This window comes from Grammomys surdaster, unplaced genomic scaffold, assembly GCF_004785775.1.
Source record: "Grammomys surdaster isolate TR1022 unplaced genomic scaffold, NIH_TR_1.0 213, whole genome shotgun sequence".
Classification (NCBI taxonomy): domain Eukaryota; kingdom Metazoa; phylum Chordata; class Mammalia; order Rodentia; family Muridae; genus Grammomys; species Grammomys surdaster.
The window spans coordinates 7,152,731-7,177,630 of NW_021604658.1; the positions used below are offsets into that span (position 1 = coordinate 7,152,731).

The 24,900-nt window shown below is 37.2% G+C and overlaps 1 protein-coding gene across 1 annotated transcript in view; it reads right to left on the reverse strand.

The window, feature by feature from the left end:
* Positions 1-24,900, reverse strand: part of Stxbp4 (syntaxin binding protein 4) — a 149,781-nt gene that overhangs the window by 108,498 nt on the left and 16,383 nt on the right. Inside the window, exons 3-9 of the mRNA XM_028772394.1 lie at positions 24,709-24,835; positions 22,628-22,760; positions 12,101-12,207; positions 11,721-11,937; positions 10,678-10,756; positions 5,236-5,330; positions 716-812 (exon numbers count right to left, since the gene is read on the reverse strand). Coding sequence (XP_028628227.1) covers positions 716-812; positions 5,236-5,330; positions 10,678-10,756; positions 11,721-11,937; positions 12,101-12,207; positions 22,628-22,760; positions 24,709-24,755 — 775 coding nt within the window. The 5' untranslated portion in view covers positions 24,756-24,835. The remainder of the gene's footprint in view (positions 1-715; positions 813-5,235; positions 5,331-10,677; positions 10,757-11,720; positions 11,938-12,100; positions 12,208-22,627; positions 22,761-24,708; positions 24,836-24,900) is intronic.

A 24,900-nucleotide genomic window follows, 5' to 3' on the forward strand; every position in this document is an offset into this window, starting at 1 on the left:
GCATTTATTATGTGTACTATAGAACAAATGCTATGAAGGCTAAAGAGAAACCATCATATTCAAACATTTCTGTGTAGTAGAATAGACAGATATGAGACAGTTTTCAGAAAATAACTTAGTGACAGATATGGAACTTTCAAACCATGTGTGTTGGGAGTGGGTGGGATTTATCCTATTTTAAAAAAAAAGGAAGAGATCGCTACATTTCAAAGTATAAATGCACATTGATAAAAGCTGTAATAAATATAGATTTGTAATAACAGCTACTCAGAAACCATTAATATGCCAAGAGTAGAAACCTTGGTGCATTATGCCATCTCTAAGAATAAATAATTATGCAGTATGACAAAAACATCCTGTCTCACTAGCTAAAAAAATAAGTAGATGTAATCTCCATAGTAGTGAAATTAAAATTCCTATAGTTTGCATTATCTTTTGTCATTATTAAAGCAATGTTTATATAATAAAAAAATAAAGCGTGCAGAGATGCAAAGAGAGTGGGATGGACTAACGGTATGTGGCACTGATGGGTTCTGATAACAGGGCTCCCTTCTGCTGACCCAGCTGGGTTAGTAGCGATGGCCATTTTGAAAGTATTAATTAAGGAATCTGAAGTAGCATAGTATAAGTTTTCATTTCCCTCCTACAAAACTAGCCCTCAATAAAAATAGGTCACAACAACGTCCACCACAACATGATGCACTTAAGACATTACCTCCAAAAGACACAGTCCCCTTTGAGTCGGCCTGGACTTGCTGTCTCAGGGCTTCATGTTGTTCCTTTGTTGGCTGTATACCGAGGTAATTGAGAGCCTAGAAGGAAATAAACTTCTGTGAGGCAGCTTCCAAACCTCTGGGGTAAAACTTTTCACAACAACTATATTTTACAATGCAGTAGAAAACAAAATCAACATGGGGAACTGTGACCAGAATTAGATTCCGTGGAAAGTCTGTTAACTATAGATTAACTACCTATAAAAAATTACATTCTTGTGTCTTCCACTTGCCCCCAACAAGGATTTGTCATCCTTATCATGACAAATACCTTGGCTAGTGCCAGATTTACAAACATGGCTATAGGACCAGAAAAAAAATTATTTCTAGCCTATGTGATATTGCAGAAGAAAAATAACAGGTAAAAATTTACTGAAGTCAAATTTATACGTAACACTGAAAAAAAAAGAAAAAAGAAAAAAGAAACATGAAAAGTACTTGGTTGTTATCTTGAGAGTAGAAGTGAAATTGATAGAATTTGGGTTAAATGAAAAATATTCTTAATTTTGGCTGGTTTCAGACTATACTTACACAATCAGAAAATAAAGAAAAGTTTTCCCTAACACTCATTTCTCTGTCAGGCTCTTTTTTGTTTTTTGGATGAAGTCACTTCTGCCTTTCAATCAGAAATGGAGATGCCCCTGCTTGTATTCCATTGTCCTTCCCATGTTCTTTATCCTTAAACAGAACACTCATGATTTTCAGCCAAAAGACATTTGAAGCCCACTTTGCCCCTTGATGAAGTCTTGGGGCTATGTGCTGGTCAATTCGGAAGTGCTGGAGGCCACGCAGGAAGTCTCCTATCAGGAGAACAACAAGCCCTTCTTCCCCTTGCCTTAGTAAAAGGGGTGAAAGGAAAGAGAACTCACAAGGAACCTCAACAATGTAGGTGGAATAGTCTACAGGGAACCTTAATAATGAGGATGAGATACAGTCTACCAGGACTTAATAATGATTGTGGGACAGACAGTCTACAAAAGGCTGGAATGTGGTTCTCGGATACTCGGAGCCTCTGTGCTTCTCCTGGTTATTTCTTTCGGGGCTTCTTAATGGTAAGAACATCAAGTTTGAGGAAAGCACAGCTGTTATCATACGGGCACACTGGAAGCAAACAGTGAAAGGAATCAGGAAGAAGGCAGAGAGTATCAGGGATGAGGTTTAAGTGTGTTTAAAGTTGGTCTAATACCATTCTGCTATCCTATCAAAGCCGTAACTAGTCTTTACATAACATTCAAGAACGATTTGTAGCTTTCGTGTATGTGTACTCTTTTCATCTTGAAAAAGTTACAAATATTTTTTTAAAAAGTATACAAAGAACATCTAAGTTCCCGGCTATCATAAACACACAATGATATTTGTTTAAAGTCTACACATATTTTTAAAAAACGAGACTATAGAATGAGTTGAATGCTTCTTCTATTTTTCACAGAAGAGAATCATTATATTCTTATTGTCTATTTTTTAATGTTACTTAGTATCTAAGTACATGTATCCTAAATAATGTACATTTTCATTTGTACATTTAAAATGTTACACAAATAGTGTAATCTAAAGGGATAACTGCAGATTAATTTTATCTTAGTGATTTTAGAGTTGTTCAGTATTGCCTACACATGTAGTTCATTGATTTTATATTTCATTGAGCAGGTATACAATTTATCATCCATTATCTGATAGACATTTATGACTGCCTCACCATTCTTTGCTATAAAGCACTACACATATCTTCTTTAATAGATGCACATAAATTCTTCTACTGAATATGCACATAGACGGAGAAACTGAGTCACAGTTAACATGTTATGTTATGACATGTTATCAACTCTACTACTGCTGAATTGTTCTTCAACTACATGTACTCATGTACATATGCCATAACATATAAACCATCCTAGCTTTCTACATTCTTAACAGAATTTGTTGTTTTCACTTCTTCATTTTGTCATGCTATTAGAAATGAAATGTTGCTAATTTGAATTCCTCTAGTTACAAGTAAAATGAGACATATGTTGTATGTTTGCTAGCAAAAATTGGCTCATAAGTTGTTAGAGAGACCCTTAAATGTTAGGACATAGAGTTTTAGGATCTAACTTTTAGTCCTGGATGGGAATCTGGATATGGTTTTTACTACTGAAAACCAGCATGGTAGACACTACCAAATATCTTCAATGGAGGAAAAGTATACTCCTGCATGGTAGACATTACCAAATACCTTCAATGGAGGAAAAGTATACTCCTGACCTTGAGAACCACTACTCTGTGAATAATCACTATTACAACCAATTCTAGTATTCCAGAAATTTTTCCTCTGAATATGATGTCTGTGTATATACTTACACTTATTACATATTTTTGTACAAATTAAGGTCTACTCTATTTAGTGTTGTTTCAAAGTTATCTGCATATACAATTCATCACAGCTTACCATGCTGTCTGTTTTCCATTTCCTATATGCTTTTTACGATTGTTCTAATAGTGCACTGTTAACAGAGCCAGCCTTCTGAAGTTCCCCCTTCTATTACTATTAGGCCATATCATATCCCCATTGCCTAGTTATTCTTGTACAACACTGGCCATTGGCCACTCCCTCTTCTAAAATGAATCCTAAGTGCACACAGGTTCTCTGCTTATTTGGGTTTTCTTTACTGAAGGCTTCTCTGAGAAGCAAAACTCAATGTTTCCTCTTGTTGAACTGTCTTTTGTTATGGGTGCTTCTTCCTGAAAACTAGTGACAGATGAGAAAGATGTATGTTCTCTTCTATATGGCAAAAAGTGGATTATGTAGGTAGGTACCATGGGTGAAGAAATACTCAATTTCATCCATAAAACAGGCACAGAAAAAGAGTATAAAGCAGTGCAACATGACAGTTAGTGCTACAAATATGTAAAACATGGCAGTATTTGCCCAAACTATCATAGTCAGGAAAATCATTCTTGGGAAAGAGGTAGATTGGATCATCATTTAGACAACAGCAAGATTTCAATTGCTAATGAGACTGGCACTACTTGGGACTAAGGAAAGATAGGAATAATTATGGTGTTTATCCTAATGTGTTTACTCTAGCTATGTAATTTCATATTCTTCTATAAACATGAAAGTCCGTCTCTATAAATCTCATGAGGAGACAGAGGGTTGAGTTCTGACACTGTATCCAGATGTTGTACAATCACCTCAGCTAATTGGTAACTTTATCAAATTTAAAGTACTTTCCCCTTTAGTTTTTGTGTTTTAAGCATCTTCTGTTTCTGGATGTGATGCTCTCAGGACCCTAGGATTATCTGTTAGTACCTTAGTGTACGGCCATAATCTCTTTCAATCTCATGTGGACCTGATTACTTTGTTCTTTATGATTTAGTAATCCTTTATTTAAAAACAATGAACAATACTGCATATTGCTTGACTGCACTTACTGCTACAGTATATAAAGGCCAGTGTACCTTGTCATAATTTTGATGACAGTTTTTAAGATATCATATATTTCTTTGTGTGTATGGGTGTGTGCTGGGGTACACATATATCTTTGGATGAAGACCAGAGGAAAATATCAACTGTTATTCTTCAGTAAGCTTACCACCTTCCATCCTGTTTTTTGAGACAGGATATCTCATTAGCTTAGAGCTGGCTCAAATAGGTTAAGTTAGTGTCTTAGTTACAGTTTTTATTACTATTTATTATAAACACCATGACCAAAAGCAGCTCAGGAAGAAAGACTTTATTCCAGTTTACAACCCTCGAGTCACACTCTATCACTGAGGGAAGTCAGGGCATGAATTCCAGACAGAAGCTGAAAGCAGGAACTGAAACAGAGGTTATGAAGGGTGCTGCTTACTGACTTGCTGCCCATGGCTTGCTTGGTCAGCTTTCTCATACAACCCAGGACCAATTACCTAGGGTTGGCAGTATCCACTGTAGGCTGGGCCCTCCCATATCAATCCTTAATCAAGAAAATGCCTTACAAACTTGCTTACAAGCCAACCTGGGGAAGGCATTTTTTTTTCCTTTTCCAGTTAATTCCTTCTTCCAAGATAGCATCAGCTTGTGTCAAGTCTACCAATATATAGAAGCCTACCAATACAACTAACCGGCCAGTGAGATCCAGGGACATGTCTATCAGTGCTTTCACAGGAATCTGTCTTTTTAAATGTCAGTTCTGCAGGATTGATGTAAGCTTCTCATGTTTACATGGCAAGCACTGTTACCCACTGAGCTATCACTCTAGCCAAAGAGAAAGAAACTAATTTACATGTCAGTTTAGTAACCAAAGACTTTATTTGTTTTATACTAGTGAAGTACTATGAACTTCCAAGTCTAAATGTTATTAAATAATTGCAACCCAAACTGTCACTCTCTTAATTAAATAAGCTACTTCAAGAAACCAATGATTCTACAACGTCCTCCTCTCCAAGAACAAGGCAGTTCTTTCCTGCTGTCTTGTGAAGAAAATGATTTTAAGGGATTTACCATTTCCAGTTTCTCTGCCTTGAGGCGAACAGAAGGATGTAGGGAAATCTTCCCTTGTGGTCCAGAAGCATCAGCAGTCCAGGCTGGAGCAATGTCTAGGAGACGACAGGGTGCACATTAACTGGAAATCTAATTGGAATAGAACTTTTCATTTGACAAGATGTGTTCTGGCCTCCTGCTGTTCAAAGATAATTCTGGTTAAACAGTTGGCAGGTCTTACTTTTGTTTTTATGAATTTTTCCCCTGTAAATCAGCTTTACTTGAGCTTTGAAGGATATAATATGCAGCATAGTCAACTTTGCATTATGAAGTCTCATGGAAACATTAACTTAAAGACAGATACCCAGCCATTGTGAGCCTCATCACAATGCCCTGGTAACTATAAGATAGCACCTCTCTGTTGTAGCAAGTAAAATCATATTGGACAGTCAAAGACCATGGTATTTCGTTGACTGGAAAAGACAGTACTGTTACAGCAACTGTGGAAGTGTTCTAGAAAAACTCTAAGTGCAACTTCTAACGCTTATGTATAAAAGGACAATGTGGATGTGTAACTCTCTGAGCTAAAAATCCTGTTCCATTTTACAGAAGGACTGAATTTGTAGCAGTAAAAATGGACTTTTAAGAGTTAAAGGAAATCCACTCTGCACTTACCTCTCTATATGTTTTCAATGCGCTTAATTGTGTGGGGGATACACTTTTTTTTCTGTTTGCAGGAATGTGAAGTTAGGTGCCACCAGAGGCCAGCCCTTGAGAAACAATTTAATATGCCATGGTTTTAAAGACAAATTTCTACAATTTATGTCAATCTTCCCTATCTAAATTGTCACTATTCTAAATACACTCTTAAATGGTATTTTACCAGTTCTACATAGAAACAAGAGGAAGAGAAAAAACTTTTTGAAATGTCACATCTTTATGCAGTGTTTTAATTTTTTTTTAATTTCTCAGAGCATCTGTCTCTAAGTACAAAATGATTTGCATTCTCTTTCTTAAGAACATAAGAAGCACATATGAAAATAAAGAGTCTTCCTCTAAACCTTTAACACATCCTCAACATTCTATGCAAAACCTTTAATATAGCTTATAGGTGTTAAGAGTATATATATATAAAAAAATTGTCACTGACTTTTAGCTCCAAATGGAATTAAGCCTCAAGAAGGGTTGATCTTAGTGTGACAGAATTTTTACAATTCTGGTAATAGCAAGAAAGATTCTTGTAATCATGACATCTAATTGTTGTCCATGAGGTTAAAAACTATTATATCTCTATTTTTATCTCTTAGAGAAAAATCTATATCAAACTTACAGCTGTGGTAGAAAAGATCACCATGGGATGAAATGGAATGGAAGAACAAAGACAGGTAAGAACACTCTGTTTTTCAACTTCAAGGTTTCATCTTCAGACACGTTTTCAAGTTAGTGGCTGACCTAAAATTAAGGATCACTAACCCCAGGTGAACACAAGCTACCCTTTCTGGGGTTTCAGCCTGAAAGACTGAATGACTCAACTCAAATTTAAGTTTGTAGATGAAAACAATGAGCAGAAAAGGAGAAGCAGAGACACATGACAACCACACACATCAAGGCACACATTTTTACTGTTTTCCTACTGCTAAGCAAAAAAATTTGGTGCAGCCAAAAGCAGAAATAACAAGTTAGCTCTATTTTTTACCTATAGGCAGAGAGGGCATGAATTATATTTGGTTTCATTAATCTTCATAATAACAAAAATGACATCAGTATTACTATTCTCATGCCTCAAACCAGGGCGTGACAAAGTAAAGGAACTGGCTCCGGTGGCACAGCCAGGCGATGACAATGTTATGGCTCAAGTCGGTGACTCCAGAAACCAGTGTGGCTCTGAGTCCCTTTTTTTATCACCAAATTCTCATCACAGTAGAATATCTGACAGCGACTGTAATGGCAAAAATCAGTAAAATTGTGCAAAAACAAAGACAAAAACCAAAAAGGAGACACTGTGAAGAAGAACAAGAAAGTGATGCAAAACTACCCCAACCCTCAGCTTAAGAGCATGCACTGGGCCTTGACAAAGAGTGTTTTCTTGAGCCTGCCTTTCTCTACATGCTGACCCTTCAGGTTAATTCTTTAAGAGTGAGTGCACACAACACCAGCTCATGCTGACAACTCAGAGTTGTTAAAGTCATAAAGACTCTACCTCAATTGCTAGTGCCCCCCTCCCTGCCTCAACCTCCCATTTGCTCCTTTTTCGGGGAAAGACTTTATCATTCTTGGATCCTCTATTTCTCTTCTTTTTAGAATGAGAAGAAAGGAACGGCTTTGTCAGAGTATGATCAACACCGTAAAATTAATCCCATGAAGCCTTGGAAGGTACTTTTCCCATAGGCACTGTTTTAGTTTAAAACGACTGAGTGCAAAGGAATTAAGTCTTGTCACACCGGTAACATAATAACACCATTTCTTAGTCCCTCAGGAAGAGCTTTTAGTTACAGTTCGCTCATAAACTCCTATATTATTCACCCTACTGCTGCAGTAAGCAGTTCTGAGTTCTCAGATTAAATTTACATCATGGACAGATAATTTTAAAATATATTCATGCTGATCTTAAAAATTCAAACCAATTTTACACTTGCAAATAAATTGGAAAGAGTAGAGCCATCTTATGTTTATTGTAATTGAAGTTAATATTAAAACATGTTTACATTTTAAAAGTAAATATTGCAATAATTTGATGTGAACTATCCCAATTGGCTCATAATTTAAACACTAGGTCCATAGTTGCTGGTATTGGGGGAAGGTTACAAAATTATGGAAACTATGGGATGTGGGACTGAGCCTGTGGATGAGGTAAGTCAGCTGGATCTTTGATGGTTTATACTTACTTCTCTTTTCAGTCTAATCTGTAGCCTGGTACAGTAACTACGTGAAAAGCTTCGTCATAGGCTCCCACAGTCAGAGTTGCTTAGTCATTCCTTTCCCTCCTTTCCCAGCATAATGGACTCGCTGTTCTCTCTGAAATTGTGAACCCAAATAATATCTCCTCCCCTAAACTGCCTTTGTCAGGTGACACTAATGAGAAAACTAACTTGTAAATACTGACTGATTAAAGGTGTCTAGAAGGTGATACTTAAGAGGCTTATTAATATGGGGAAATCCTAGCATGTGTCAGTTGTCTAGAGACAACTGTGAGGGTTTGCCACCTCCCTTCCTGTATAATACTTCATTCAGTAATATCTGGCCCACTATATGTATGTAGAAATAAAAAGTGGGTTTGAGTTAATGCTATTTCTATCCTAGAAAAATATTCTGTTAATATTTTAATATTTTAATTTTATAAATGACTTACTCAAATATATTTTTCAATAGTTATTTTCCTATTCTAAAATCAAGGCTATTTTCTTCTAATCGCTGGTACAACCTTTTACTTACTAATATATAAGATCTCTGCTGTCATCAGACCTGCTGTGTGGGGTTTCTGGCACCTCACTTATCTAAGCTCTGTGCTCTGGCTCAGCTCATGGCCCTTCCTTGAATTAGGATGGTTTTCTGCCTGCTTCCTTTAAGACTTGGAGCACGTCTCATTTTTGAGAGGCTGATGTTTCTTAACTGTCCTTTGCATACTGGAGTCCTTTGTTCCTATTGCAGGTTGAAGGAGGCCACAGAATTGACACCCATGGAAGAAGCACTCATTTCTGCTCACAGTCCAGGCTCTTGTGCTGGAGTGTTATCAGAAATATATGCTAGCTTAAATTCTGTAATATGATTAATAATAAAACTACAGCTGAGCATACACTATGTACCAATCATAATGCCAAGGGCTTGATAGCTGTTCTTTAATTGTAACTTCCCCTTGAAGCAGCCTTCTCAGGCTTACTGAGCTAAGAAAACAGGGTGAAGGATTAGAAACTCCCAGCCTGCTCCTGTGCTCTCCAGCACCACATGCACACCAATGGCTGTTTCCACTGAATATAGTTCCTCGCTCCCTCTCCCCTTAGTCGACATTGTACATGTCTTTACACTATTTGTGCACATTATAAAATATAGGCATGTATGCTTATCTATGAAAACTACGTGTATATCTACATGCTTTCTGATTTGAGTAATGAGGATGTTAACATCATGATTTATTTTGCTATAATATTAAATAACTCACAGAAAGATCCTAAATCTCTCTCAACTTCTTGCTGTGCTGTGTTTGTTGCTAACTTGATAACATTTAGCAAATGTACCCTAAATAAATGGCTAAGGGGAATACTTAGTTTGGTTGCTTTAAAACTGGAAATGTATTACACATGTTATGTAACTAATGATTCACAACATAATCAAGGACCCCGACTTTCATCATGGAGCAACTCTGACACCGCATCTTAGACTACTGCTTGACTCATGTCTTTTTCTTTCCATGTGAGCTCCCAATTTAAAATAAAAACAGTCTATCAAGAGACTGGATGTTAATTATATGAACGAAATACTAATTAATAGTATTTCCAAGAATCACTAAATCTCAGTAATTAAAAGATGTATAATTTTGACTAAAAAATTACTAACCTACTAGAAAATACTTCTCCCAATCAGAGGGAACAAGATGAATGCAGCATAAACTGCTGTTAAGTTGTAGGGTTTTTGATGCCGGGGTCTGAATACAGGCCTCATGCCTGGTAAGTGTATGCTCTATCAATGAGCTATACCACTTGTTCATGTCTAGTAGCTACTTAATCCAAACCAGTTCTTTTTATTTTGTAATCCTTAGCAAAATTAATGGTATTAAAAATTAATACACGTGGGTTGCAATTTGAATTGTAGTTACCCTTTAGTTAACGTTAAATACAATTTCTAAAATGTCTAACTTTTGGAGATAATTTCAGTAGAGGTATTATTTTTCTGTATATTTTAATCAATAAAAACTTTATGGCTTGATAAAAATCCTTTTCTGTGTATAGTTTAGATCATTTTGATTTGATTATTTTTAAATCACTAGGTCATTTTAGGGTAATTCAAAAATAATATCAAAGGCAGGATGGATGTCCTTTTCTAATTTATATCCATACAGTATCTTTCAAAACAAATGAACATTTTTTCTTAAGTTCTGTTCCATCTGTACTATGTTTTCAAAGATATAGTTGTAAATGCCATCAGTACTTCAGTAAAGAGGAAAGAATTCATATCTTGACTTCCTTTACTTGATTTCCTTACTTGATTAAACAATTTGTTAATTATTATGGTTTCAGAGACATTATTATAATGTACTTTTTAAAATTTCAACCCTTTGCTCAAAGAAAGTTCTGGCAAAAGTTAAGATTTAGAAGAAACCACCAAACAATACATTCATTTTGCTCTTTTATTCATTGAAAGAAAAAAGACAAAATGTACCATCTTTAAGAGATCTATTAAGTTATAGTATTAATTCATCATTGAAAAAGAGTAGTTGAAAAACAAACCAGGAATTAAATGTGAATTTACCTGGATTAGATGTATCTGTAGGGCTGTTGTCCAAAGAAGTAATTGGAGTATGTTCTGTTTTATTGTGTTCAGGTTTTGTCTGTGAAAAAAAAAATGAGAAAGATGTTATGTAATTTTCTAAAGTAGGTCAAAGTACAAACTAGATGCTCATGTTAACATAAATAGAATGGTTAAAAAGATCAAAGCAATATTCCAAAAAATATGAAGTTCCTAATATTCACTGTATTCATCTTCAAAGAAAGCATTTCAGAGTTGAAAGTAACAATGCTTTTAGCTCTACTGTGTTTAAGGATAACAGAAAAGAAGGCCATGCCCCTTGCCTTATAAAAGAACCAGCTGACAGAAAACAATCTCTCTGATCACAATATACCTTGAACAGAAGTTACCCTTAAGGAACTTATCCTATTGAAAGAAAGCCTACCTGCGTCTTGTTTTTTATTCCTAACACAGATTTTAAGAATTTAGACTCTAGCTTAAAATTGTGAGGTAGCAGTTTAAAGCAAATACATTACTTTGTATATAATAAAGTCTTCATTTTTTTTTTGGAATTAAGAAGGGGAAACTATTTCATAAGACATACATGAGAGGGTGAGGGGAACACACACTATCCATAGATAGGGTGATCAGGATTAGTCTCAGTATGAAAGGAAGAAACTAAGGAAACTAAGGACTGAACGCACACCTGTGCATGCGCGTGTGCACGCACGCACACAGACACACACACACACACACACACACACACACACACACGAGTACGTAGCTTTTATTAGGTAGAAACAGATAGCTGGAGACTTAATGATGTCTAGTTGTATCTTTATGTACCATGTTGTTATATGTTGATGTTTACTAAGTTTTAAAGAAAAGGTACATTAGCTTGAAAACCTGTTTTACATGATAAAAATCTAAAAAGTAAAAGTCTTTCAAGGAAATACTAACTTATGAATAAGCATTGTTAATGAAATTACAATTCTATGTTGACTTAACTAACACAGACAATGTAAGAGATTTATGGACTGAATACATAAACCAGAATTTAAGATTACCTGCATTGCTTTACAGGAAGGTAAAATGGAGTCCTGAATCTTGGGAGTGGATGAAGTCTTTGGAACTGGTGTTTCAGGGGGAGAGGAAAGAAGATTAAATGTTGAGGTTTGAGGTCCATAGTCTTCTGACATTTGTGGGGATGGACAGCAAATATTTCCTGGATGGCCACAGTAAGGTTTTTGTCTGATAAATGCTATCTCCCAAGTCGATTCTGACCTACGATTTAAAGAGATTACTTTGTGGATATGCAACAAATGCAGTCAACTAAATTCAAAGGCAGTGTTTCTAGTAGAGTGAAAACCTTTAAGATATCCTAATCACTATCTTTAGATATAAATACGCTAAATGACTCATCCTATCATATGGATGGAATTGTTACCTCAACTTGACTCTGGTAATTATGTTTTTTGCTTCTTCAAATGATACGCCAATCATAGATTCCTTGTTTATTGAGACAAGTTGATCTCCTGGTTTCAAACGTCCATCCTAAATAATAATAAAAATAAAGCCATTTTAATAAAACTAACACAATAAAAGCAACTAATCTTGTGAATTATGTCATAAACAGAGTAAAAAAAAATTAGAAAATCCAAATAGCAAAATGTTTTATTCATGCCTGGTTAAGTACTATACATAAGTAAAATTGTGTGGTTTATACATGTAGTGAATAAACCCTCATGCTAATGAATCTGCCTACTGTAGGAAACCGGGCTGTACACAGAAGGGCACTTGTTTTCAAAGCTCAGCTCGATGAGTCTGATAAGACTGACTCCGATAAAGCAAGCCAAGCACTCACTGCATACGGAATATTTCAGAATAGGAGACTCATCCATCCTAGTGAATGAGCACTCTGCCTCTTTCTGCCTACCAAACTGTTTAATGGAGATGTAAAGACACATGCATACACATGCATGCATGCACATGCATACACATACATGTGCACATACACATGCAGACCCAGACAAACATGCACACACATTCACACACAGAAAATGTACACACATGTACAAACATGCACATTGACTTTTTAAACACAATGTTAAGGAAGCTGATTGCATTGGTTTTATCCAAATCTTAATTAGTAATCAAAGATCCTCTTTACTAGAGTTGTTAGCCCATCCTGTGGCCAAGCCAACTAGGCTGTGCATACGGCATCATAGGTTATGTGCATATGTCATGCTGATAATCACCAACTTTAACTGGCTGTTGTTGTTAAGCCCTGGCCCTGTGTGTGCATAACTCTCCCAAATACATAAGACACAGCATAATCAATTGTAAGATTGAATGTGGTTATTGGGTCAGTATCTCAGTCACTTGTTTTTTTCCAAATGAAAAGGAAAGTTATGGGTTTTTTTTTTCTTACAGATTTAGTATAAAGACAGAAAATATTATTGCCAGTACTACAAAAAAGAAAAGATTTTATTTTGAGTGTCCTTCAAGGTTCTGTGTACTAGAAGGTTAGGTATCCCACTTGGCATAATTGGAAGCAATTGAGATTTTTAGAGGTTGGGTGAGTGGGGGGCACTAGAAGAACTGGGGACATACCTAAAAAAGGGATGTTTGTTATTTCACGTACTAGGGCCCAGCCCACTATAGGCAGTATCATACCCTTATAAGATGACCTTGGCTGCATAAGAGAACTAATGAACGAACCAGAGAGTGGGTCAGCAGGCAGACCTACTCAGTTATTCTTGCCTCTAGGTTCCTGTCCTGACTTCCATCAGTGAAGGACTGTCACCTGGGACTGTAAGCAAAATAAACTCTTTCATTCCCTCGTTGCTTTTGGTCACAGTCTTTTATCAGTACAATGGTGGGTAATGAGTGAAAGAATCCAGAAAGTTTCAAGAGTGCCGGAAGTTCCTATTTATTAAGTCATTCTAGACAGCTTTATCTGTGTTCTTTCAGTTACATTTCACAAGTTAGACGCATTCCAATATCCTTTCACACATATTAAACACACTATAAAAAAGACAGCAATTTCTCTATTCCTCAACATAAAGACAAAGCTACTACAGTGAACCTAGTGAGCTGAATCCTACTCTGGCATCTATAGAATCCTAGCCTAGAATCTATATTATAAAATTAGCATTGCAAGTAAGCCTCAAACACAAAATTGTTGATCTTATTCTAAAAATAAATAAATAATGTCATTGTTAATCTTAGCTCTAAAAAATTTTAGACTGAAAAAATAATTATTAGTAACAGTTTATGAATTATTGAATTGCTTTTTGTAGATCTTGGAAATATGACATCAGGATTTTAATAGGTATTACACTGAAATCTGTGGACTAATTTTGGCATTATAGCCATTTTCATGATATTAATTCTTCCAATTCAGGAGAATAAAAGGCCTTTTCATCATTTATGGTCTTCTTTGATTTCCATTTTCAAATGTCTTGACGTTTTCATTGTCGATATCTTGAACCTCTCTAGATAGGTGAATTCCTATCTACTGTACATATATACCTATATTACATATATATGTGTATGTGTGTGCTTGACATAATATATGTATAATAGTATACACATATACATATACAAATATTATGTTTGACATTGTATATGTGTATATATTTATATATGAACATATATACATATATATATGGACTAATATGAACATTTTTCCTAATTTCTTCCTCTGAGAGAATTTACTACTGGCAAACATGAAAGCTATTTTTCTTTATATTTTGAGTCCTCAATTACTAAGTGTTTATTAGAGCTCAAGAGTTTTCTAGTAGATTCTATAGGGTCTTTTAAATCAAGAATGATGTCATCTGCAAATAATGACAGTACTAATTTTCCTTTATTATTTTATTCCTTTGTGTCTTTCTCTAACTGTTAGAGCTAAGTTTTTGAGCACAATATGAATATGGAAGAGGAGAGTGCACATCCTCGTCTGTCTCATTCCTGATTGCAGAGGAAACGCTCAGTTTGTCACCATCTACTGTAGTGTTGGTGTAGGTTTGTTGCATAAAACATAGTCTTTACTGTTTTCAGGTATACTGAGTCTATTCCTAATGTCTATAGAACTTCCATCATGAAGGCATGTTAAATGTTGTCAAATTCCTTTTCAACATCAGTAGTAATATTCTGTGATTTTATATATATATTCATTTATATCCTATGCTACATTTATTGATTTACATATGTTAAATCATTCTTTGTAATTCCATGATCAAGCCCAATTGGTCAAGATGCGTGATTTTCTTTATATGTTCCTGAATTTTTCAACCTTTGTTCATCTGAAAAATTCGTCTATACTTTTCCTTTCTTGTGGTATCATTACTGGAAATAAAGTATAGTTTCATTGAATTTCCTTGAAAGGGGACAATTGGTAAGAATGGCTACAGGTCAGATGGCAACTATACTGCATTTGCATAGAAGTATTTGTGGCAGGGAACTGACAGGGAAGAGCATAAAGGTTAGTTAGTGTTTGGGTAAATCTGACTTTGAATGTGAGTTCTGCAAATACTAGCTAGATCTTTAAGAACCATGAGAAAAAGGGGATGGAAGAGCATGTCCTCTCACCAGGAACCAGGAAATAAGCTAAAAACATCTGGAGCTAATTCCTGTTCATGGTTCTTACAGAAAACACTGCCAAAATAGAGAAAAAGGCTAAAAAGTCCAGATGGGCAAAAGGGCTTACTTAGCCTAACCTGAAACCTCCTGTGTTCTCTTCCCAAGCTGTACAGTGCCCATGACCTTATTTTACCTGCTGTGTTAAAGGAACATCTAGCAGAAGAATTTAGAGGAGGAGAGAAGCCTCTGGCCCCAGGTTTCTAGTGTTTATACATATTAGTACTTTTGAACATGCGCTTACACTAGTTAGTACTTTTCTTTGTCTCTTAGAATAAGATATTAGCTGATCATATGAATTTCTAAATGCATTTAAAAGTCAGAGCGTGTGAATGAAAACAAAGCCATTTATTTATTATTTATTTATTTATTTATTTATTTATTTATTCATTCATTCATTCATTGTAAAAGTCCTGCATTCTAACCCAGTGAATTCTGCCCCAGATGGCTTACTATGTAATCTATGTGCGTATATGACGTAAGGGAATGCTGAAACCTCTTCCACTCACAGGTCATGGAGCAGCTGTCCCACACGGCAAGGGAAATGCCATGCATGTCTACATGTTGCACTGCAGTCTGAACTCTCTCATTTCACAGAGAGGTACATGTTAAAATAATAATTTGCTCCTGGCCATTTAAGTTCTTCTGCTGTAAACTGCCATTGCTGTTCATTTCAATTTATAAAGTTTTAAATAGCATAATTGTATTATCAGAAACCATCTATTGAGTCTGATCCTGACAGAACTAACTCATAACTTAGAAAGGAAGTGCTTCTTCTGAGAGTCTTTGGAGTGCTTTCCTAATCTACAAATTAGATGTAGGCTTCTTTTAACTCTCAATACTAGTATAAACGTAATAAAATGGCTTAAGGTCTATGAGACTATTTTCTTGGTGAAAAAGTTGGTAAATGTATCCAACAACACAAGCTTATTGTATGAATCAAAGAATATGGGTCAATCACATTTAAGGTGGTAAATAAGGTAAGGTGAAGCAGTCTTACCTTTACCTTGGGCCATTTTTAAGAAAAGTTCAATTATATTGCTCTCGAAATGGAGACTCTTGGATGGAGCCCACAGCTAGGAACAGTTGGCACTCCTTAGCTTTCCAAGCCTGTTAGAAATGAACTGCAACCCACCTTTCCCTAGCCTCATCACCCACCTTCCATCGAAGCATACAACTCCTCAACCTCTTCAGAGGCTGCTCCGCAAACCAGCTAATGTTTCAGTGATTTTACACATGGTCACTCATCTACCCCCATTTCTCTACAGGAACAGCCCTCACACTCAGCCAGGCTCAAATGCTATCTTTGCTGAACAAATACACGTTTAGATCCCTGTATCAGGAGCACTGACTCTCTACTGTCCTTACTCACGCTCACTTCTACCCTTTTCAAAACCAGAACATCTTAACACAGCTAACTCTCGGACTAGTCACTCGTTCCCATCGCTGGCCAGATCAGGCCATCATGACTTGCACATTGCAAAAAATATCGTTAACTCAGTAATAAGTTACTAAGGTCCAGGAAATAGCTCTTGGAAATCAGCATGGCTATAGCATAATGGAAGCAATGGCAACAAAGAGAGTGACGTTGCAAAGTGAACTGTCTTGGCTACTGCTCGCTCAGCGTGCACCAATGGGACTGGTTTCTGTCTCCCAGAAGCCTTGCCCTCTGATGTATCCAAATGCTTTAGTCACAGTTCAGCAATGTGCTCACCATATGCTCAAAGGAGCTCTCATCTGAAAGTGAAATATGGCCTTCCGCAGTTTGTGACCATTATTAACTGTGGGAACTTATGTCGGGGAACCTCTGTCTTTACTTAAAAGCTTGACAAAAACCCTTCATTCATCCTATCTAAAATGACAAATAGCTGTATGAGATTATATTTCTTTATGTAGCGAGGAAGAATATTGCCAAGGAGATCACAGCATTGCTTGAGAGAGCTAGGAGAGGAATATACTTTTACAGGCAAACAGGCAGAGTACATAGCTACATATACATTCTATATAAAGAACTTATCTATGTATTTTAAACATGTCTTAAGGATCAACTATATGAAATATGCAATGCTACTTCAAATTAACAGAGACACTTTCTTCTTTATGCTATTATCAATGAAAGAAAAAAATCATTCAAACAATTTAAAATGTTATCCATGCTCGGATACACAGGGCCAAGGAGATGCGCCTTGGACTGGAGGAAAGTTGATGGCAGCGGATGGTAAACAGACAGAAATGTGACAGAATGACCATGGCAAACATTCATTAATAGTATCTGAGTGAATCACACTAAGGGAATTACAATGAAGAAATCGGATGGAGTCCTTGCCATCAAGAGGTATAATGACCAGTGTGGTTTAGCTGAGCTAAAACAATCAGAGACACAGATGCACCATTACAAATGGAGCTATGTGATACGAAGCCCAGGAACAAGAACTAGCCACACACACAGGAACAACAAAACCTGGCCTTATCTGCACTTGCACCGAGGACAGGAAACCAGTCCTCTGCCAACTGCTCTATAAACTGATATCTGGAACAGTAGACTGGGAAGGAGGTGCTGTTCTCTGCTTAATGAAACAATATACCTAGACCAAGATAAGGCAGGAATAGCTCTTTCAGAAAGAGAGGGAAGACAAGTTTGTAAGGGTAGAGATGGAGAAAAAGAAGAGCTGAAAGCAGAAGGTAGTCTACACAGGGGCTTACAGGTTACTAATAATATTAAGGTAGTTTGGTGGGAGAGGAAATAAGCAAGGTGCATTAAGAGCAGATAAAGCTACCAAGAGTACTAATAAAACCCAACGACAGCCTAAAGAAAGAGAGTCTAGAGAGATGGCTCAGTCAAAAAACCACCTGCTCTGCAAGCAGGAGAGCCCTAGTATAGACTCCCAACACACACATAATAAAGTGCATGCAATTCCAGTACTGGGAAGGCAGGGATAGGTAGATCCTTAGAGCCAATGTGCTCTAGCCAAGCTAGTTTAATCAGCCAGATCTAGGAGTAATAAGAGGACCTGAGGACACAGCTATACCACTCCTGGGCATAGACTCAGAAGATGCTCCAAGATATAACAAGGACATATGCTCTACTATGTTCATATCAGCTTTATTTATAATAGCCAGAAGCTGGAAAGAACCCAGATGTCCTTCAACAGAGGAATGGATACAAAAAATGTACATTTACACAATGTAGTATTACTCAGCTATTAAAAACAATGAATTTGAGAAATTCTTAGGTAAATGGATGGAACTAGAAAATACCATCCTGAGTGAGGTAACCCAATCACAAAAAAACACACATGGTATTCACTGACTGATTATTGGATTTTAGCCCAGAAGCTTGAAATACCCAAGATTCAACTCACAGACCACATAAAACTCATGAAGAAGGAAGACCAAGTAAGGGTGCTTTGGTCCTTCTTAGAAGGAGTAACAAAATACTCATGGGAGCAAATATGGAGACAAAGTGTAGGACAGAAACTGAAGGAGGGGCCAACTGGAGACCATTCCACCTGGGTATCCATCCCATGTGCAGTCACCAAAGGTAAATGCTGATGAGGATGTCAGGAAGTGCATGCTGGCAGGAGCCTGATATAACTGTCTCCTTAGAGGTCTGCCAGAGCTTGAGATATTCAGAGGATGCTCACAGCTAACCATTGAACTGATCATGAGGTTCCCAATGGAGGAGTTAGAGTGAAGACTGAAGGAGCTGAAAAGGGTTGCGACCCCATGAGGAGAGCAACAATACCAACCAACCAGAGCCTCCAGGGTCTAAACCACCAGCCTGGGAGCACGTAGGGAGGGACCCATGGCTCCAGCTGTATATGTAAGGGAGGAGGGCCCTGTTGGGCAAAGGTGGGAGAGGAGATCCTTGGTCCCATGAAGTCTGGAGGCTGTGTGTGTGTGTGAGGGGGAGTTGAGGGTGGGGAGGTGGGAGTGGAGGGTGTAGGAGGGGGCACATATGCATAGAAGCATGAGGAGTGGGTTGGGATATGGGGTTCCTGGGCAGGAGGAGGGGGAATGGGGTAAGGGGATAACATCTGAAATGTAAATAAAATATCCAATAAAAATAAAATATATAAAAGGAAAAAAATAGACATTGTCTCAAAAATTAAGGTAGACAGTGACAAATAAAGATGCTTGACATTTACCTCAGGCCTCCATCATTTTCATGTATACATACATGTAAAGTAACCAGTAAACATACACACGTACACCAGACAGACAGACAGACAGACACAGAGAGAGACACACACATATGTGTACACACACACACACACACACACACAGAGTGGGGGGCTGACAGATGGATTAATGGGTTTAAGAGATAGTAAAAAGGTCAGCAGTATATACTAAGATAGATGGGATATAGTTTTTAATGATAGGGGAAGAAGGAAGTGATTGAGAAACAGCTTTGAACAGCTGTTAAAAAGAGACTGCTGTTTGCGAAGACGCAAGAGGAAGGTGTACGGTTAAGTATCACAGATTGTGCCTCAGAAAGGTTGCTTCTACAATACCTCCAGGAGAACTAAGTGGAGACTTGGACCAGGAAGTTAGAGAGGTAAGAAGATCAAGGGAGTACTGAGGTGAACAAGAGGCTTAGGATGTTCTGTGAGGACTCTAGACTGCCACAGACTAGCTAATGGGGTAGAGAGGGCTTTCAGATGCTCACCTCTCCTTATTCAGAACCTGGTGCATCTGTTCTCAGTGTACAGCTACCTGGAGCTCTTAGAGCCAACATGAATTCTGCTGCTACAGAGGACCTGATGTCCTCTTCTGAAATCCATAGGTACTGCACACATTTGGCAAACACACAGACAACCAGGTACACACACACACCACACGCACGCACGCGTGCACACACACGCACAAAGGGAGAGAGAGACAGAGACAGAGAGAGAGAGAGAGAGAGAGACAGAGGGGGGAAGTTAAAGGACACATGAAATTCTAAAAATAACTAATAATTGATCCATCTGCCAGCTTGAGCAACCCTATCTATCTATCTATCTATCTATCTATCTATCTATCTATCTATCTATCTATCTATCTTTATTTTGAGACTTGCTCTCAAAAGGTCCCTAGAAGCATATTATTATCAAAAGAAGTTGCAGTAAAATTGCATCTGTGTGTTTACTCAGCATTCCATCTTAAGGAATATTAAAATAAATATAAGAAGCCAAGAATTATTTATCCTTGTACACTTTTTTTCTAATTGGTTTTCTTCTTCTGCACATGACCTGAACATTAATAACTCCACACTGCTCTCTAGTGGTAAGTGAAGTAAACAGTCCATCAGAAGTTTTTTTGCCTTTCAGCACACCTCAACTAACAAGAAAAAGTATATATATCAGGAGCAGAGTTTTTAATCTGCTATGGTTTACTGCAGATACAGAGCCATTTAAAATTACTACTTTTAATTTATTAGTTTAATTTTAAATATTTTTGGAAATAAAAAGAATAAATCGTTCCTTGTTTTAAACACAAGCATACTATTTCCTAGGCACCCTGCACTACTCCTGCACCCTACCCCAAGTATCTCAATCAGCAAGGCATGGTGGCCTGGGCCTTCAACTCGAACATTTGGAGGCTGAGGTAGGAGGACTGACATGAGTTGGGAGGCTAGTGTGGGTGACACAGCGAGTTCCAGGTACACTAGGACTAAAGCATTAGAGTCTCTGTCTCAAACAAGTAAGCAAGCAAACAACTTAAACTATACTAAATGCCCCACGTCTCTCATCCTCCCGCCCTAATGAAGTGAGAGTGAGCTTCTCACTTCTTACCAAAAGGATTGTTGGGAGGGGCTTCAATTTGTTTATCTTTAACATTAAACGGCCATTTGGCTAATAATTTAATTTGAATAGCTAAAATGTATATATATCATTGTATACCTTAAACCAGTAATAAGTTAGAACGTAAAAAGTATATTGGAGAGATGTTGAATGTCTCTATTGTTGTGAAGAAATACTCAGAAGCAATGTGTGGAGGAAAGGGCTTATTCACTTAAACATCCCTGAGGACAGTGGAGGCAGGAACTCAAGCAGAGACGGACCCTGCATGCAGGAGCTGATGCTGAAGCCACAGAGGAGTGTTCCTAACTAGCTTCCTCCTTACAGCTTGCCCAGCTTGCTTTCTAAGTGAACCTGGGATCACCAGCCCAAGGGTGTCCTTACCCCAAAATGGGCTGTACCTTCATATATCAAACAGTAATTAAGAAAAGACCTTAGCTTCCCTACAGCCTGATCTTACAGGGACAATTTCTCAATTGCCTGTTTCTCCTCTCAGAGTATTATAGTGTTTGTGTCAAGCTGACACAGAATGAGCCGACACAGATGCCTTGTGAGATGAACAAACCTAAAACAGCTTGGTCATTACCATGACTTTGGTGAAAGTCACTTTTTTTTTCCATAGGGAGGAAATAAAAACCCAACTGAAAAGACAAACTGTTTTCAAGTGTCTGCAATGGGAGACTGGCAAAAGTGGGACTGTTTATTTAACACCCCACCCCCAAGGAACAATGATAAGAATAAGCTTATAAGATCCTTTATCATGATATCTAGGTTGATATAAATAAAACTGCAAAGAGACGATAATGCCAATAGCATAGCCTGTTTATTAAGTAAACTGTTGAGTTTTGTTTACAATTTGGTGCTGAGTAAGCTTTGGTCCACCAGATAAAGAACCGGGTGCTCTGTCACATACTTTCTATACCAAGGACAAGACTAAGGACCAAAGGCTAGATACTTCTGCTATTAATTCTAAATCTAGTTTCTCATGTAGATGCTGAATCTAGTTTCTTATAGACAAATAATGTCAACTAGCAAGTCAGTGAGAATTACTGCAAATCAGGAAATGAGACAGTTTAGTTTGTTGCTTTCTTTCTTCTTTTATCTTTCTTTTCCTTCCTTTCTTTCTTCTTTTTCTTTTCCCTTTTCTTTTTTTTTCTTTTTTTTTTTCTGTTTTTGCATTTAATGGCTAAATTGATACAGCTCAATCTCAGGTAACCAACGTGATCCTAACTCACCAGGCACACTGGCAACATGTCTGCAGATATACCTTCTATGAGCTCTGCTTCAGAGATGAGTTCAACAGCATGTAACTAAGCAATGTGTGACCTTTAGTTAGAGTTTGACAAATTTATTATTTGCATACTTGGAGAATTTATTTTTAGAGCAAACATCCTTGAAGGTAAAGATTCCCTTATATCGTTCACTGAGGTCATTAAACTTATATAAAAAATTTACTGATGAAGAAAAAACAAATCTTGGCATTGGTGGGATTTTGTCATTATTGGCTTTTTGGGGGGATGGGACGGGGCATGTGGAGTTACGTTTACCTTGTAACAGTCACCTCCAGGAATGACTTCGTGAATATACACCAACGGTCCTTCATTCCTGTTAATTCCGCCTAGGATCTTCAGACCTAGACCTGTTTCCTTAGTAACTGTAATCACCCGAAAGGCAGGATCCCTAGGACGAAGTATATTAGCACTAATAGGTTAGACTAGAGATCTGTATATAGAGTTTTCTATAAGCTATTTATTAAATAAAATTGTCAGACTTAGATAACCCAATAGCTTATGTCTACTATCAAGGACATTTGAAGCATATCATAGAAGTGAAATGAATTCTTTACCAGTGTGTTCAGTTCTTACATAAACAGTGACAGCAGCAATGCTTACGTCTTAGGAGTAAAGACGGGTTAATGTGGCTTAGGTTAATTCAGAGATGTAGATAAGTGATGAGATTTGTTTGATTTTCGTTGTTTAGAAGATTACAGTGGAGGCTCTAAAACCAAATGTGTTAACATACAGATAAGCAACTTCATGGTTGTAGTAGTTAAAACAAAAGGAATCTACTCCCATGTGAAACTCAAAAATTATTCTTTTAATTTAGGAAGAGTATTTTATTGTTACAAAACACTCTAGCTGTAATTTCTGGCACACGAGAGAAGTGCCATCAAAAAGGAACTCTCAGGATAATTCTACAAATAGCATGTCACCAAGCTGTATTTTTGAGCATGCTGGTCGAACAAAACTTAAGCAAAGTTAGAAATACATCTTGGCTGCATGTGTCCACATTGTTGACTGACCTTTGCGAAGAGATATAAACATAAAATGCTAATAAATTTAATATTTATATAATCCTCTGTCCTAGTTGTTTACACACACATGTACACTTTCATTTTAGGCTATTCTGGAATGTGAAATCATACATACATACATGTCTATATATATTTTTGTGTATGCACATATATATGCATTTTTCTTAGGCAAAAAGGAGAACCAAAAAAGTCCTAAGAATAACAATGATTATTTACAGGAAGACTGAGGGCACGGGAAAGGACAAGAATTAGAGGAGATATTTCCTGATTGAACCTTGTAAAACATACTTTAATATATGTTTACAAAATATTTACCAGTTTCTCTGGTTGCCATCTACATGCTTCTTGGTAGGGGCCTTTCTGAAAGTCATCATTATCTTTACTACTTGAATTTGAACTCACCTATTCGACTGCTTTGGTCTACAGGATATCAGCAAAGTCAAATGTGAGGAATACAGATATTCATAAAACATTTATGCTGCCTGCTAGGAGCCATTCTGCTACTGTTTGACAAGGCCCAGGTTAGCCTTCTGAAGGATGAAAGAACAGGTAGAAAGTGAATTCAGCTGCCTGGCCTTCTGAGCTGAGGTGTCATACACTGTTATGACAATTATTGCCAACCAGAATTTCTCAGTCAACCCACAGAACTATAGGAAAAAGAAAGTCTTACTGTTTTTAAGACATTTGGGGATAATTAGTCAGAAAAAGCTAATCTTATATAAATTCAAAAAAATTACACCAGATTTTCAAAGAACCACAATCTGTACAAGGAATTTTAAAGAGAATGCAGGGTTTGCTCTGTATATTGATTTACAATATATTATGGTTTGGAGGTGTCCCTCAAAGACCTCTGTGTTAAAAGGCTTGGCTACTAGCCTGGAGTGCTACTGGGAAGAGACTGGTGGTACCTTAAGACGCAAGGCCTAGTTCCGGGACACCAGATCACTATGGAGATGGTTCTGAAAGGGACCCTGAGACCTGCTTCTTGGTCATTATGCAGTGAAGAGAGCACTCAACATACGATGCTGCCTTGTCCCCACAGCTCAAAGTAAAAAGTGTAGGCACACTCAGACCCTGAAAACTGAGCCGAGAGTCTCTCACGTTTCAAAGGTGATTGTCTCAGGTGTCATTATCATGGGTATGGAAGTCTCACTAGGCCTCACCAAAGCCCCAAGAATGCAATGTAGAAATTGACTCTTTTACTCAGGATTACTTCCCTAGGCCATGCAGCTTCAAGACAGAATGAAACCTAAACTGAGTGTTCACTAATAGTGTGCACACTTCAAAGCATATTAAATTACCCTTAAAAATTACCTTTCAAGTGGGCTGGATGATCGTGAAGAAGATGCATCATTATTCATGCTTTCGACACAGTTGCCTTGGATTTAACAGCTATGTAAAGGAAGAACTTGGAGAGTCTAAATATTCTTTCTTCCTCAGACTGGAATTATAGAAAATAATTTTTCAAGTCTTAGAACATTCCAATGCAGTTCCAATGTCACATAA